Raw genomic sequence first — 16,451 nt, 5'->3', positions numbered from 1 at the left:
CTGAATGCCTCAGGTTGTGGCACACATTGTGTAGATAAAGTAATTAAAAGGCGTTTAAACTCTGTTTTTTTTTTGTCACGTACTACAAAAATTGGTGTTGCGTTGCATGTAAAATCAATTCGAAATCTATACAAATTTGTAAGTTATTAACTTAACGTTTCCACTGGCTATATTTATGTATAAAAGTTTCATTGAAAATTCGTTTTGCTGTTTGCTATTGGGGAGAGAGAAACCACTGGATACTGCTGATGCCATGGATTTACGCAAAAAGAAGGACTAATATTTGTTATAGTACACATACACGACATATAATCCTATGCATCATGGTCAAAGTTATGGCTACAATATGTATAGGTTTCTTTTTTTTTTGTGGTAGGTTAAGTGTTATATCGTTGTTTGAGAGACCTTTACTTGGGAGAGGAGTTGGAGTTTCTATTTTACGGCTACTACATTGCTAGGATTAACTAACGAAAACTTACCCAGCATATCTGTGGGGCAACTGTTCACATTTCAAGTAAGTTGATTTACTTTTAGTCTATATACAAATGTGAATCGATTCATTTTACAACTATACAACTAATTACTACAGCTAGTAAGGTCCCTCTCCAGTGTTAATTATTTTAATGCACTTTTACATGCAAATTGTTTCTTTTTTCATAATTTAACACAAAATAAATCACTCAATTTTGTACAAAAATAAAACAATTAAATGTTGGTTGGTGTTGTTTAAATAAATGTGTATTAATAAATGTGTTGTGATAGTTTATTTTTTTGCTTCATTCACTTTACGCTTTGTTTGGAGGAATAAACTGAATGAAAACAAAAGTTCGCAAATTGGAAATTAAATAACTTATGCACTAAGTAGCTTACATGTTAATAACTAGCTTCAACTAGACTGTTTAATAGTTTTTAGTTTAGGGTTTAAAAAAATAGATTCCATGCTCTGGTCCAGGCGCAGCTGCCACGCCACTTTTCTTCATTCATTCGTTTGTATGTTTATACAAAATACTTTTTGGGGTAGGTTATAACAGATGTAAATGTAGATAAACATATGTAGATATAGTTACACAGATGTAGTTATATAGTAGATGTACGTAGAAAAAGTTTTGGTAGGAAATTATGCAGTTTTCGTGCTGTTTGTTTTACTTTTTGATGTCGTCTCCTCCTAAATGTTTAGTATCACACTCGTCCATTGTTTTGTTTTGTTTTGTATTCACTATGTATGTAGTTATGCATGTAGTTGTGTATGTATGTATGTAAGTTCCTTCCTCATTCTGCGCTGGGTTTCCGCATTGGTTTCCTCCGCCTGTCAAATTTTTCGTGGCTTCGTTTCGTGTTTCGTTTTTGTACTAAAGCAAAAAAGTTTTTTGCATTTTTGTGTGGTAGGTTTCAGTTCATTTTGAAAGTTAGAGTTAGAGTTCGTCCATGATTAAGTGGGTCATAAATATCCTCTACTTAGCTTAAGGCTAATTCGAATGCGAATGCAAATAGAAGTTCTTGCTGGGCAGCTAAGCTCGTATCTGTGCAGCTAATTTGCAGCTTTGATTAAACACTTAACACTCATACTTATAGGGGGTTTGACACTTAATCACTCGCTCGCCACGAGGAGCTGCTGCTTAGAGCTTCCTGGTGGGCTCCACCTTCTGTGACATGGCCGTCAGAACGCGCTGATTGTCAATCACACGAAAGCTGCTGATGTACGAGCGTACCTCGCCCTCGCTCTTGGGTGAAGGCGGTTCCAAACCTGCCACAGGCAATATAATTGTTAAACTCAAATCATAAATCGTTGTAAAAAACTTACCCAAACTCCTGGAGCGACAGAAGCGTATGGTGCGCATGGTTTGTGCCATCATGTGCATCTTCTCAAAGTTCACCAGCCCGTCCAGGCTGGTCTTGTTGCCCTCGTGGGCAAAGGTCATGTCCTTAAGCAGCAGCGGCATAAACGGTATCAGCGGTGGCTGCAGCTTGCCCACAAACACACGATACGCGCGATGATTGCGACTGGGATCGATGAGCGCCTCAAACTCTTGGAAGATCTTCCGAAACTTCGAAGGTATCTTCTCCCAGGTTTGCTGCAGCCGCGACACGGCCATATTCGAGAGGCCCATGACGACAGCAAAGAATGCGTTCAGATTTTGGTATTCCTTGCAACTAGATAAGGGTTGGGTGTAGTTCAGTAAGTTCTATCATTTGGTAGCGTTTGGTTTGGTCACTTACTAGGCAGCCAGCTTGATAAACTTGCGTACGAGACCCACGCGTTTGCTCAGACTCGGCGTGGACACGAGCTCGGTGACAATCCAATACTGAACCTCATTGAAGCGACGCAGAAAGACATCCAAATTGGCTGTAATCTGAGAAAGCGGAGAAAATTGATGAAATTTCTCAGATTAAGTTTTCCATAGTTTTCGGTTGCGAACATCTTAAATTACTTCGAGCTGGTAGCGGCCCAAATTGTGGCCAAACTCAATTTGCAAAAACAGATGACAAATGGCAAACAGTTTTGTGGCCACTTCTCACACTCTGCCTCTGGGCTGGCTGGCTAATTACCCAAACGAGACTTTACAGACTTTTGGGCAAGTTTACCTGCCACTTGGGCACACCTCCCTCCTCCCCGCACTCACCTTGCCAAAGTGATGCCGTCCAAAGGTGTGATAGAGCAATTCATATTCATGCACAGCATAGAACAGATCCCACTCGAAGAGTGTGATGTGGTAGGCCAGCTCCTTGGTGCTTAGTATTTCCAAATCGATGTCGACACCCTCTGTGGGGCACTCCTGCTCCTGCAGTTGAGTCTGCAAAGGCAGGGAACAAGCAAATAGAGAAACCCAGGCAGCCAGTAGCTCTTCCTGCTGCTCTTACCAACGCATCCAAATGATCCTTGACGGAGACAAACAGTCGACCGTTGAGCGAGAGGCCAGTGGGTATGCTGACATCGTTATCCTTAAACACGGAGCGCTCCCCATTCGACTTGACTTCGACTAGGCACAGGTCCTCGGGGCCACGATTCAGCTGCAGCTTGTCGGCGGCGCAGGCTTTGATGAGCTCCGCAGTGGTGTGCATGGGAAAGCGCAGGGTGCAGTAGGTGTGATCGGCACAATAGACGCGGAAGATGACTGCAGCAAAAGGGGAATTATTAGAGAACAAATTGGCAAACAAATCAATCCCAATACTCACTATCATCATCCGGTCGAATGACCGTCTTTGAGGGCGTTGCATTGCCGCTAAACAAACAAATGGGCTGACCATTTGGCGGCAACTTCCACTTTTGTCCCGCATTCTGATTGCGATCCTCCTGATAGCGTGCCATTTGTGTCAGCACATTGTGCACGATGCTCGTCTCCTCATTGAGATCGGGATCGGCTTCCACTTCGGCAGCGAGATCCTCAATGAAATCACACACACTCGGCTCCTCGAAGGCCGCATGCCGCACGGCCATGACCCACTTTTGCATAAACTGTATGACGCGCTTCTTAAAGTTGACAATATACTCACGATCCTCGGGTGTTTGCGCGTCCTCATGGGTGTCGCAATGAAAGGTGCACAGCGGTTAAGGCGCGAAACCAATTTTGTTTTGCAGATTTAAGATTTGGCATTGGAATTGGATTTTAGATTTGAATTTTTGGGTTGCTCAATCTTTGTCTGTCTGTCTGGGTTCGTTCCTGTTGCTGTTTTTGCCCTCCCAAGGGTTCGGCGTGTGTTTATTGCTGCCCCCGTTTCCCATTGTTTCCCCATGCTTCCCCTCCCCATTGCTCCCAATCAAGTTGCTTAGTTGGGTGCCCGGCTGGTGGATCTGCTTATTAAACACATCACGTATTCCAATGCAGATTGTGGGATTAGTTTCAGGCATCATTGGGCATGGCATTGGGTGCCCCACTAACACACACACACAAGACACACGCACAACTCTCCACCAACCCAATCTTGAGTGCCCATTCCCGACAAAGTCGTCAGTTCATTGCGGCTTTTGTTTCGACTCGGACTGGACGGAAGGAAGTGTGTTGCTTGTTAGCACTGGGCGGAGAGTTGCTGTTGTGTGTTGCGTTTCGGGGTCATGTGTGTGGCTTGCGTGCTGCCAACACTTAAACTGTCGCCGTGGCAGTGTTACATTTTCCCACCACCCAAAAAGGGGAGAACGTGACGCCTCCTGCAACACTGTCGGAGGAACTTTTGGCATTTTTAAAGTGCCAGAGAAAGAGCTGTGAGCGTTTGACCCCCCCACAATAACCAAAAGAGCGGGGCCTAAGCTGTGGAACGTGGCTGGCATAAGGCAAAGGTTTTTGGGTACTCAAATTCCTGATTGTTTTTGCTTTGAAAAAGGATATTAATTGGCGAGTTCATCAACCAGCTGCACCACGGGCATGAATACAATGTGCGTGAGCAGAAAGTCATCGAGAAAGGGATCCATGCCGCCCACAGACTGCCCCAGTCGGGTCTCCAGCAGGTGCTCCAGCATCTTGGCCGGTGTGCCCGACATGACCGTGTATCTGCGAGCCATAAAACAGCGAAATTGAAATTGTAAACGATTCCACTTTCAATTAAAATTTGATTAGCTACTCACTTGAATGCCGAATGCTGTCCACGTTGCTTGGCCACACGCTCCAGCACTAAAACATCCTTGCCGTGCTCCTGCAATCTCAACGTATTGGCCTCCACATCGCGCAATATACGATTGAAGTGCTCCTTGTCCACGCGCAGCAAGTGGCAATTGTTCTCCTTGAGCACAATGGTAGCAGCTCTGGTGGATAGAAAATATTTGAAGCATTTAATATTATATTTCTCCACTCGAAAAGACTGCCCAAGGAGCGTATAAACTTTAAGCAAACTTTTTAATGTTTAATTTGCATTAATTACGCGGAGTTTCATGCAATTTTGGTTGCCGCTTTATCACGCGCCGCATGTGAAAATGTCCAATTGTATTTAAGTTTATTTTCACGTGTGTCGCGGTCGGTAGTAAATTTATATTTTAGTTTATTCCACGTGAAAGTAAATTCCATTTCACAGCAGACACTGGCGGAATATATTTCCATTTGCATTTGCATTTGGCATCTGCAGCGGTCAGACAGGGTCAGACGCAAACATGCAATCAATACGCAGGAGAAACCGCAGGCATTGTTTGTTAATAATAATAATAAATAATAATAATGCCAACATATTTGCAAAGAATAAATTAAACAGCTTAAATGCGTTTTTCCCCGTCTGACTACAAAGGGAACTGAAGCAAAGCCCAAGCCCAAAACTCTTTCCTTTCCTTTTCCTTTTCGTTTCCGCTATCAAAGTTTATAGAATAGTTTACAAATTGCCTCTGGGCTGTGCTAGGGCTAATATTTTGTTTCAATTTCCAATTGTTTGCTCTAAATGCCACACAATGCGGTTCTGCCTGTCTGTCTGTCTTTGTCGTTGCACTGACGCTGCTCATTGTGTTACCGCCTTGGCCATTGTCCGCACTTGTGGCTTTGTGCACACAGAGAAAAACTCACAGTGCACAGAGCACGGAGACAACTTGCAGCTACTAACTCGAGAGACTTCAGCACTTGGAGGAAGGATGAACTTTCGGGCAGAGATTTCTTGCAAAGATCTGGTTGTTAAGCTCTTACCTGGGTGCGTCGTTGATTAAAGCCAGTTTACCGAAATCATCGCCCGTCTTCAGTGTGGCCACCGTGCCCTTGCCGTGTATCACAACATCCACCGAACCTTTCAGCAGGATATACCAGGAGCGTCCTTCGTCCCCCTGATTGAACACTGTTGTTGTTGTTGTTGTTGTTGTTGTTCAAGGGATAAAAGTCTTTATTAGTACTTATCATTTTTTGTGTATATTTTGGGGTTTAATGGCAGACGGGACGGGGCTTTTATTGAGACATAATTAGTTGGAATTTAATTAAAAAGTTTGCGCTGGCCAAAAACTTTGCTTTTTGTCTCGAGAGTTTTGAATGCTGCGGTGATGGCTTTTGTGGGGCATAGAATATAGATTTAGTTACTCACATATTGTGCCCGCTTGGGCATGTGCCTCGAACACGAATATCGATGAGAGTTCCCGCTTGATGCTGGTGGATAAATGGGAGAGGGCGGCAATGTGCACGAGCTCCTCGAACACCAGCTCCAGTTCCTCCGATGTGCGTTCGTGGGAGCTGCAAGCGGATATGTTTCCATGTACTTAAAGTGTTTATTTCTGCGGCCTTTTCGCATCACTTACGGCTTGCGCAATATCATACGCAGTGTGGCATCCGGTCCGCGTTGAAACAGCGCACTCAATGCCTCGCGTATGTGCTCGTTGGCTGCGTGTTGATCCTCTGCCTGGGGTATGCCGACCGCAGCTGCACCACCTTCCTCGTCCAAGCGGAATCGATACAGAAAGCACTTATCCTTGAATGGCTGCTCTTTGTTGACTGCGTCGGGCAATGAGTTATATTAATATTGTGCAAAAGTTAATGCGAGGTCCGACCATGCTCTTACCATGTGTAAGTACACCTTCCTCGACGAGAGCCTGCCACATGCCCGCCGCTTGGGCGCGCGTATGGACAATTGGTGCGAGATTTACCAGCCAATCGACGAGCTCAGTGCCGGGCGCACACTTGCGTATCAACTTGCCCGAAACCTAAGCAAATATCACACATAATTAGCATCATCTAAAAGTTAGTTCTCTTCTCTGTTTGGCTTACTTTGCGATCCTTCAGACAGCTTGAGTTGTCGGCGACGAGTAATGTGCGTAGAGCCCAGCCCATGCGGCTCATAGCCGGACTCGGTGTCTGTGGAAAAAACTTCAATTTAGCAACTAAAAAGCTCCCAAAAACAATCGAGCGATAATCCCTTATGCCTGACGCCTTATGCCCCAGTTTACATACAATTTGTCGCCTTAATTAAAGACAGCTTAAAGTTTCAGCTGCTGCTGTGGCAACAGATTAGCGCTCTGCTTGCTGGGCAAATGTCACTGCCAGAACAGTCAGGACAACAATTTTGCAGAAATCTTCTTTTGAAGGGAACATTTTCGCATTTAACAGCCTCATGAATAACGCATAAATAAATATATTTTTGTACATAATTCCCTTGACAGTTTTCTGGAGCAGCAAATTAACTCATTTGTCGTCGTCAATGTGGGCAAAAATTATATATGAAATATTTATGTGTGTGTGCGTGTGGCCCTGTGCTGTGTGTGTGTGCTTACCTCGGTTATGGGCAAGGCTGGATTGGGGTGGTCCGGGCTGAGTGGGCGCTTGGTGGGCGATGTGGCGGCCGCCGTTTGCTGTACGCTAGGACCAAAACCTATCCAAAAAACGAACAGAAACGAAACCAACCCACAGAGCAGGTGGATTTTAATTAATGTTTTTATAACAAATGTGTGTGTTTATTTTTGTTGCCTGGTTGCCCAATGTTTAATGCGAGTTTAATATGTTTATTCAATCAGTTTTGATGATGATAATAATTTTAATGAGAATTTCACTCTCTCTCTCTCTCTCTCTCTCGCTCTCTCTGCACGTCGTTTACATACCGTTCTTCAATTTGCAATTGGTGAAAATGTCATTCATTAACTCTTTGTTTTTCTGCAATTAAAAAGGCAAAACAAAATGTTAAAATTAAAGTTAAAAACTGTAAAGTAAAAGTTCATTTAGTTGGGAGTTGTTTTCTTGTTCTGTTTTGGGGTTTTGCTTTGTGTTTTCGTGTTTTGTTTTCTCGCGATAATTTGCAATGCCAAATTCCATTTACGTTGCTCATTTCGAATGCCGTCGACTGCGGTCGCGCCGCCGACGGCTGCCCACGCTCCAGGCGGCGCTGCCGCTTCAAGACCGCGGAAGTGGCGCCAGCAGCAGCTCCAATCCCAGCTGCTCTCTCCACCTGTGCCGTTGACTGGCCATCATCGCTGTGACGCCTGTAGTTGAGCAGCACAACGCACAATGCTGCCTCATCGCTGGCCACAATCTGAGCGGACCAGCGCTGACGCTGCCGCTGCTGCCGTTCAGCACCTGACATGTGGCAACTTTCTTGCAACTTTGCAACTCTTTACGCAGCTCGCAGTTTGTTGTTTTACTGCCACAAGCAGCTTTGTGTTGTGTACTGATAAATGAGTCTGACAAATGCCTAAACGCGACTCTCCCACTGTGTGCCGCGCGCTCTTTGCTGAATTCTTATCACTCGCAAGGGTTGTCAGCGTCTCTCAATGCGCTGCCCAAAGTATTTGGTGGCTGAACAATGCTTGCTGTGAGGCTTGCTGGCAACTCTTCAGGCGCGGCGCTGCTCAACTGATAAGCGGCAGAGTCGCTGCCGTGGGCGCTGTCATTGGCGACGCTAATTAAACTCTCATTTCTTCACTTATCAAACAGCACAGACACAGCAGGCCCAAGAGTAAGCGGAAGCAATTAGGCAGTGCGAAAGGGGGGAGAGAGCGAGAAGCAGAAGGGCTAGAGTCAGCAGAGGTGAGCGTAGCAGAGGGAGGAGAACGTGCCTCGGGAAGGTGTTTGCCTTGAACCAGAACTCACATTAAAACTGCTTAAAGCGCGCTTCTGCCTGGCAGTTGAAAGAGCAAAGAGCGCACCAGCTGCTAGTCCTGATGGCTAGATACACACACTGATGGATAACCTACAGGCAAGAGCAGTAGCCTCTCGTAGCGAAAGAGAATCAATAAGTTGTGTGCCTCAAAGAGCCAACACAAATTGGCTAAGAATTGATATTCCAAAATGAACTTTAAATCGAGAGACAGAGAGGCAGAGCGACAGGAGACTAGAGACTGTACTCCCTGCTGCCACTAAATATATTTCCACTCTAGTCCATAAGCTTCTGGCAAATCCTTCAGCTTTGTGTCTCCACCTGTGCGTGAGGCAAAGCCTCTGCCGTGCTCCCCTCTCCTCTGCCGCTTGTGTTTTGTGCATAAATAAATAACCGCATGGCCATGGATTGCTGCAACTGCCACTGCCACTGGGAGGCATGCACAATACAGTTCGAGATGAAATATTTATGAAGCTGAGGATAATGCAGACCACATGTTTGGCGCTTCCATTTGTTTGCCTCCTGGCCACCGGAATGCCATTTATTAGGCATAAAATGCGCACCAAAATTAAATGCAAAATTGCCATTGAAATTACGCATTAAAAGTGGGAAAGGAAAACTCGGCAAATTGAGTTTTTGCCCACATTAACCGAGTGGCACATATCCGGCATGGCACAGTCCTCCCTGCTGCCTCCTGCTGCAAATCAAACCAAAAGTTGTGCCAACCAAACGGAACTCGAACTCAATTGCAAATGGCAAATGGCAAATTGCAATTGAATTTAGTGTGGGTCCCTGGCCCTCACTCGATTCGTTGCCATTCGATTCGTTTCAGACTCTACTCGACTCGATTTGTCCAATCGCATTACGAGTGGCATTTGTGGCGTTGCCTCTTGTCCAGCCAGCAGCTCGTTGGATCGCTCGTTGCACTCTGCGAGACTCTTAATTACCCCGAAAATTCTATTCCAGCAAGCAGCCATAGAGCGTGCATGGCCCATTGCTGACAATTGCTTGCGCCCTGACATTTTCAATTTGCCCTTCAGTCGTCTAAGCATTTGTGCACAAATCAAATACTCAAAGGGGAGTGGGAGTGGGAGTGGCACGGGGACTGCCACTGCTAGCAGTCAGCGAGGAAGGTTACACACTCGCATCTCGTGGCATATCCCACGTTTATTTACTCCTTTTCAATTTGCCCTGCCACGCCATGCGGATTTTTATCGCATTTACGCAGCTCAGAGAACTGGAGAACGTGGAGCGCGCAAGGGAATTCCCCAGTTTGCAAGCAATTTTTATGGTGCAGCAGTGGCAGCTTCCACTTTCACTTCATTGTTGCACACGCTGCGTATACGTGATGTGTATGTGCCGGGTGGCCCTGGCCCTTGTCGCAGCTACTTTGTTATCGCTCCTCGCTCCTCGCTCTCACCCCTCTAAGCCTCCTCCCACCCCACTCTTGTGTTGCTTCTTGGGGTTAGCCAATGTTGGCATAATGTTGCAAAATACTCGTTGTATGTGCCCCAATTTGAGGTTTTGCCTTCAAGCCTCGTTTTTCTTTGCAGCTCACCCTCTCCCTCCCTCTCCCTCCCTCTCCCTCTCCCAATAAGGTAAATATACATTCATTCATTCCGTTCTCCTTGCCGCTTGTGTGTGCCTGCCAGCCTCGTGTGTGGCTTATACCTTTTGTGCGTGCCTTGGGGGTATGACTTTGGGGTTGGACCCCAAGCTGCCCCAGAATGGCATTGTTAGTGCCAGGGTTTTGCCGAAATTTACAAAAGATATTTTTGCATTTCGTACACTGACAAACCTGGGGGAAAAGCAAAGCAAAAACTCCCAGGAAAAGGCAGCTCTCTGGCTCTCCGAGCTGCATTCATCATCCATCATTCCATACATTTCTCGCAGTGTGCGCACAGTTCAAATATTTACTATTTGCCAGCAGTAAGCTAAAGGAAGGCTCCCAGCTCCCAGCTCCATCATCACCAATAAGTACACATAAATCTTGTGGCTCTTTCAATTGATATTTTCGCTTGATATTTGCGCTGTGTTGCTTATACATTTCCAGTTCCATTTAATTATCGTTTGTCCCGTCCACTTGTGTGAATTTCCCTTGGGGGACCAACGTGAATGATGCATTTCAATAAGCTCTGTCATTACATTGTAATGCCGTTTGGCCGCACCATAAGCAGCGAGACAGACAACACGGCACTCGGCACAAACTGAGAGCGAACTTGGCTTAATTTCCCCACATGCACTTCCCCCCCTTGCTAGCCGAGAGACAAGAGCCAAAAGCACTCAACACTGAGGACTCGGAGAGCTAGCTGCCTGCTGCGGGACCTTTGTGCGGGCTTCGGGCTTAGTTTCATTAGGAAAAAGCTGTTAGCCTCGGGTCTCGGGGCACCATTAAATGTTAATTGAAATTTTAATTAAATACTTTCGGCGGCGCACCGCAAATATGTCTCTCAGCTCTGAATATCATTTGAAGACATTTGCATCTATCCATCAGCAGCTGGCTGCTCATTAGGCGGAATATCTGCAGATGGATTGCTCCCTTTTTGATGTGGCAAAAAGGTGAAGTTTGTTGAGGGGCACTTACCTCCCATATGAGTCGAAAATCCTGCTGCTCAACGCGCAACAGCTCGCAGGTTGTCTTCGTCACCACGGTGCTATCGCGTGGCAGATCGTGCAAAATGGTCTCCCCAAATGTGGCGCCCACACCCAGATTGCACAACGTTACGGAGCTCTGTAAATAAATAAAAGGCAGTGGGTTTTGGGGTTAGAAAGAGTACATCACATGGGTGGCACATAGTAAGTAAGTCTCTCTCTCTTCAGTTAGTTTCTTACACAACTAGTTTAAACGACTTGCAATTTGCTTGTGGCTGTTGGCAACCAAAAAAAAAACACACTACGGAAGCGCTGCAACTTGCGGATATGCCAAGCCACCAAAGTGTCTGCCTGGCTGTCAACCGTTGCAATAACCGTGGCTTAGCTGCTCTGAGTGTTGTCTAACCGCAACAGCAACAGCAGCAGCAGCAGCAGTAGAGGCAGCCGCAGCTTTGCAATGACATTTTCAATTACCAACTGGAGGAGTTTTGCATCTGTGTTCTGGCTGCTTGTTCCTCTTGTTTTGCCGCTTGTTCTTGGCTGCTTCTTGGCTTGTTCTTTGCTTTGTTTGTTTTCCCACCAGCACACACAAGTTCTTGGCCCGAGGGCAGCCCCTGCCAGCCGCCCTGCCATGTAATTGGCTTAAAGCAGGGCTGACGACCGCAGCAGCCGCAGCATTAGTTAAATTCACATTACCACAACATAAATACATACATACATAAGTACATATGTACATATGTATATGTATACATATATGTATACATATTTACAGTTATTACAACGCGCACAATGCCCGTAAAATAATATTTAATTAATTCCCACTGTGTGTTTAATTACAAATGCTATTTGCTGGGCTTCGTTTTTTCTTTTCCCGGAAATTTCTTTTGCTTTTCTTGCTGATTTATTGGAGCTTTTGCTTTTTGACAAGCGTCACAAAAATACTTGGACTTGGGGTCGGTCTTTGTCTGCCTTCTTTTTGGCCACATTAAATTTGATTGCTTTCTAATTTATTGCAGCATTAACACAGTTGACCCAAAGACTCGGACGCGGACACGGACGCGGACACGGACAGCAGCCACAGCCGGACACAGAGGGCGAAAGATGCTAACAGCCACACAGCGAGAGAAAGATGGAAGTAGAGGGGCAAAAAGAAGAAAGGCCATGAAAGAGAGCGGAAAAAGCAACAACATTTTACGCCGCGTATTTCCCTTTTTGTAATTTCCTTAAGCCGCCGAGAATTGAATTCAATTTCCAGTCTAAACAAGAAAAATATTTGGAAAAGCTGTGCGTGCGTCTCAGGGGGAGGGATAACAACCATTTTTGGTAGCTTGTCTGTGTTTTAATTTTGTAATTTATAAACATAAACAAATATAAATAAATACTTGATGAAGTGCAAAACTGAGACTAGAACTCAACAGGCTCTCAAGTAACTGCTTGGAGTGTGTGGAGTGGCACTTGGGCTTGTTTTACCTGTTGCCTAAACAACAGTAGGAAAAGTATTTGCTTGAACAGATTAACATGTGATGAAGTGGATAGCTCTCAGGTGCAGCTTTGGCAAAGGATTAGGTAGACAAATCAAGCACTCGAATGATGTCTTTCATTTGATGTTCAAGCAGTTAAAGTACTCAACAATCCACTCACTCTCAGCTATTTTTGTACCATTTATAGTCCCACAACTACCGCTACAAATAGCTACATATTCCTCCTCCACTTATAAGTACTACCAAAGGATCTACATCTACATTTAATCACTATGTGAAGCACGTACATTGCTGGATGCTGCTGTTGGATCTTTTACACATATTTTGCATATGCAATGCCATGCTTTACCTTTGCATAATGCCGCGTTGATTGCTCCACGTTATAGGTACAACTGCGACGAAACAACATGATGGCTGGCCACTGGTCCAGCTGCTAGTTTTAGTTTTTAGTTTGCTAAACTTTTTGCATCAAAATATCAATGGAAACCGCACACAAACAAATGCAAATTGTCTACCATTTTTGGTTGGCTTTTTGCTCGATTGCATTTGCAAATCGTCACAGACGTGAGGTCAACAAAGCAACTTCTTGCCACACAATTTATGGGCACGGGGCACGCGCTGCCGAAACATGTCTGGCTCGACCATTGATAAATGTACATGCAAAGAGCGTGTCTCTGAGCGGGTTTTATGTAACTTTTTTACTACCAAAACTACGCGAGTTTTATTATTATTACTATGACTTTGTTTTTTTGGGTTTTTGTTTATATTTTTCAATTCCCATTCACATCCACTGGGCACTGGCAGTTATATTCGAACCGCGCGGCGTCGAGTCGCAAAGCAAACTGAAAATTGAAGTTGGGCCGGGGCCACCGCCCGTGTGTGTGGCAGGCAAGCGAGAAACTGTTGCATGTATCTACATGTTGTATGTGGCACTACATGTCTAGTCTTTTGTGCAACTCTTGGCTGGGAAGTTGCTGGAGTGTGGCCAACAGCAGCAGCAGCAGCAAAGCAACAACAAAGGCCCAGAAGACCGGCGGCTAAATGGAGCGTTCGATGCGTTGACAGCTCAATGGCCCATTGCCGTCATCTTTGTGTGCTTGTATGTACATTTATCTGTATGCACTCAATGCCCAGTGGCCAGGCCCTCAAGGGACAACATTCTAATTTGATCAATGGCAAAATAATCACCGTACAGAAGTGTCTAGCAGGCTGCAACGCACTGAAGAGAAGGCACCAGCTACACGCAGAGAAAAAGCATCGACAATTGTTAGATTTAGATTTAAATATTTGTAGCAATAGTTAAGCTACTAGACTTTTATGTACTTTTGGATATAAATAAATGATTCAATATATATTTAAAATCTATGTATAATAAATGGAATTATTAGAGCGGGTCAAAAAAAAAGGTGGTAAGCGTACACCAGCACCGAAATCTACCAAGAATTCAACGAATCTAATATTATTTATTGAAATTTATATTTTATTTTGCATTTCAAAATTCTTTTCTTTCTACCTGTTTTTATTTTTATTCCATCCCATTTTACTCTAAGTTTAAATTGCAATCAATACAATTATTTAAAACATTGCTTAAAACACAAAAAATGATCTACCTTTCGGCTCAAAGATATGAAAAAACATTGCCAACTTTGGGCATTCTGAAGCGTGTAAAGACTTCACTCACATGAAATGAAATTCATGAATTTTCGTTGACACTTTTCTCAACCAATTTTAGCCGCCTTTGACGAACTTTTGCTGTCGTTTGATGCAAGCGAAATGCAATTAAATCAAAGCACGGGCACTGGACGCAGTCCCAGGCCAAGCCCACAGCTCCATCAGCATTCCCATGCACATCCATGGCGATGGCGAGACACCGAAACCATATCGCTTGCACCCATGTGCGTCACTTGTGCTGCTGCTGGCCAAATGTCCAACCACTTTCCACTCTCCACTCTCCCATTGGGGACTTTTGCGCTTGGGAAACTTTTCACGCACATATGAGCACGCTTCCGTTCCGTGTCTGTTGCAGCAGCAGCAGAGATCTATGCTGCCGGGGCAGAGTTTCATTTTGTATGCTGCTGCAGGGTGCACAGTTCCATTTCGTTTGTATCTGCTGCTGTTGCAGCTGCAACGTGTCTCGCATTGCAATCCACTCTGACCAATTCCGTTGAGTCAAACAGCAAACACCCGTGTGGATCCAACTTTCGGTGCCTGTTCTCATACGAATGACTTGTTTTTAGGATGCTGCTGCTAATGGAAAGCAAACTGCCAGCCCACAGTGATGAGGGGAACACCAACACAGATGAGATTTTTAACCCAAAACAGCCAACAGCTTACAGTTTTTAGTTTGCTTTAAAGTAACTACCAAAAAGTGAATTACATATTTCAATGTTCAGGTTGAATAACCTTGAAACCACTTTTATTTCATTTTTTGTTCAGTTTTGTTTGCATTTATTTTTTACATTTCTTGCCCATATTTTTTTAACATTTTTTTCATTTTCTGCGTTGTTTTTTCTTTTTTTTTTGGGGCTAGTAATTACGAGTATTTCGCTGTGCCCTCCTATGGTGAAGGTAAAGGCTACGTACGGACCAAGTCAATGGACTGGGTCTCGCAATGAGTGGGCACTGGGACCGTCCGTCTATCTGTCCGTCCGTCCGTGAGTTATTTTTCCCCTCAATGTTTTTGAGGTGTCAAAATAAATCACCGTCTCACTCTCTGCCAGAGTTCATTTCGGCCGTTCGTTTGTCTAATTAATTATGCTAATTGGGTCATCATTAATTAATTTGCAAATGTTTGTGGTTTTGAGCAGGTTAATGATCCAATGAATTGCCACAACAAAAACAAAGCAAGAAGAGAGTTTCCATTTCCAATTCCATTTGCTGACAAGTTAATGGATATGCACAGCACAGAGAAGAGTTAATTATTTTTATAAAATTATATTTAATGCCAACTCAACCGTTAGAGAGACGCGAGCACGCCGCGAGAGTTTTCCCAGCAGCTGCCTCATTTTCCACGGCTTGCATGTGGCGATGACATAAACATGGAATACATAGATAAACATTCGGCCCTGCACCGACACCGGCACCGGCAACATCATTAAAAACTTCGTTCTTGCACTTTATTAAATCCAAATGGGGGAATGGGTAAAAAAAAGACACTTTGAGTACGCACCGAGCACCCCAGCTGACTGACCCATTAAGCGGATTTCTCTTTGGCATTTCTTTTACCCATTTTACGGGCACAAAAAAAAACGGAACAGAATATGTGAAAAACTCCCATTTCAAAATAAATGCAAATCGAAAAAGAAGAACGAACAAAAAAAGAAGAATGTTCGACCGGTGTCGGGTCTTTGAAGGCCTTTAAATTCCAGCTTTATCCTCTCTCGTCTGCTGCTGTCAGGCAATTTCGGTGCGTCCTGCTAATGCGCCCCAAAGTATGCAAAGTGCCAAAGGAAACGCTCAGGGCCAAGGCGCGCCGAAGGAGCAAAAGGAATAGTTGTGATGGCAAATGCCGATTGCATGCCGAAGAAATCATTCAATCGAAATGTAAATAACAAAAGTTCCTCAAGCGGAAATAACTTTTGGCAGACAAACTGCCAGCTGGAAGACGACAATCCAAATGTTATTCTCAAAGATTTGAAAAGTTTTGGCAAACACAAAAGTAAAGCCGTGCGAGGAGTCACCAAAAACGAGGCTAAATGTGTGTTTGGGTGTTCTAAAATAAATAGTATTCAATGCCTATGATGCATAATTATTTCATAATATGAGAAATTGAATTATTAATCATGTTGCTGTAGCACTTATCAATCCCCAATAATGGCGATTTTTACTAAGAAACAACTACCAAATTTTCTGCCTTGAAGTGGGTACAATATCACAGCTGCGTTTAGTTTTAATCACACTAAA

General features: G+C 44.4%; 1 protein-coding gene across 3 annotated transcripts in view; it reads right to left on the bottom strand.

The window, feature by feature from the left end:
* Positions 1-777: 777 nt before the first annotated feature.
* The window catches only part of LOC117890141 (rap guanine nucleotide exchange factor 4), a 43,531-nt gene continuing 27,857 nt past the window's right edge, over positions 778-16,451 (bottom strand). For 2 of the 3 annotated variants that reach the window (XM_034794827.1, XM_034794829.1), the window contains 16 exons: positions 11,060-11,206; positions 7,484-7,535; positions 7,160-7,257; positions 6,657-6,743; positions 6,451-6,592; positions 6,191-6,383; positions 5,980-6,125; positions 5,595-5,739; positions 4,559-4,735; positions 4,323-4,484; positions 3,175-3,536; positions 2,860-3,113; positions 2,622-2,792; positions 2,218-2,351; positions 1,802-2,151; positions 778-1,744 (listed from right to left, as the gene is read on the bottom strand). In XM_034794827.1, coding sequence (XP_034650718.1) covers positions 1,617-1,744; positions 1,802-2,151; positions 2,218-2,351; positions 2,622-2,792; positions 2,860-3,113; positions 3,175-3,536; positions 4,323-4,484; positions 4,559-4,735; positions 5,595-5,739; positions 5,980-6,125; positions 6,191-6,383; positions 6,451-6,592; positions 6,657-6,743; positions 7,160-7,257; positions 7,484-7,535; positions 11,060-11,206 — 2,748 coding nt within the window. In that variant the 3' untranslated portion in view covers positions 778-1,616. Of the gene's footprint in view, positions 1,745-1,801; positions 2,152-2,217; positions 2,352-2,621; positions 2,793-2,859; positions 3,114-3,174; positions 3,537-4,322; positions 4,485-4,558; positions 4,736-5,594; positions 5,740-5,979; positions 6,126-6,190; positions 6,384-6,450; positions 6,593-6,656; positions 6,744-7,159; positions 7,258-7,483; positions 7,536-11,059; positions 11,207-12,897; positions 12,991-16,451 lie in introns of those variants that run through there. The other variant, XM_034794828.1, reaches the window with a different exon arrangement.

Source organism: Drosophila subobscura, chromosome E, assembly GCF_008121235.1.
Source record: "Drosophila subobscura isolate 14011-0131.10 chromosome E, UCBerk_Dsub_1.0, whole genome shotgun sequence".
Classification (NCBI taxonomy): domain Eukaryota; kingdom Metazoa; phylum Arthropoda; class Insecta; order Diptera; family Drosophilidae; genus Drosophila; species Drosophila subobscura.
This window is presented reverse-complemented; position numbering and strand designations above follow the sequence as displayed.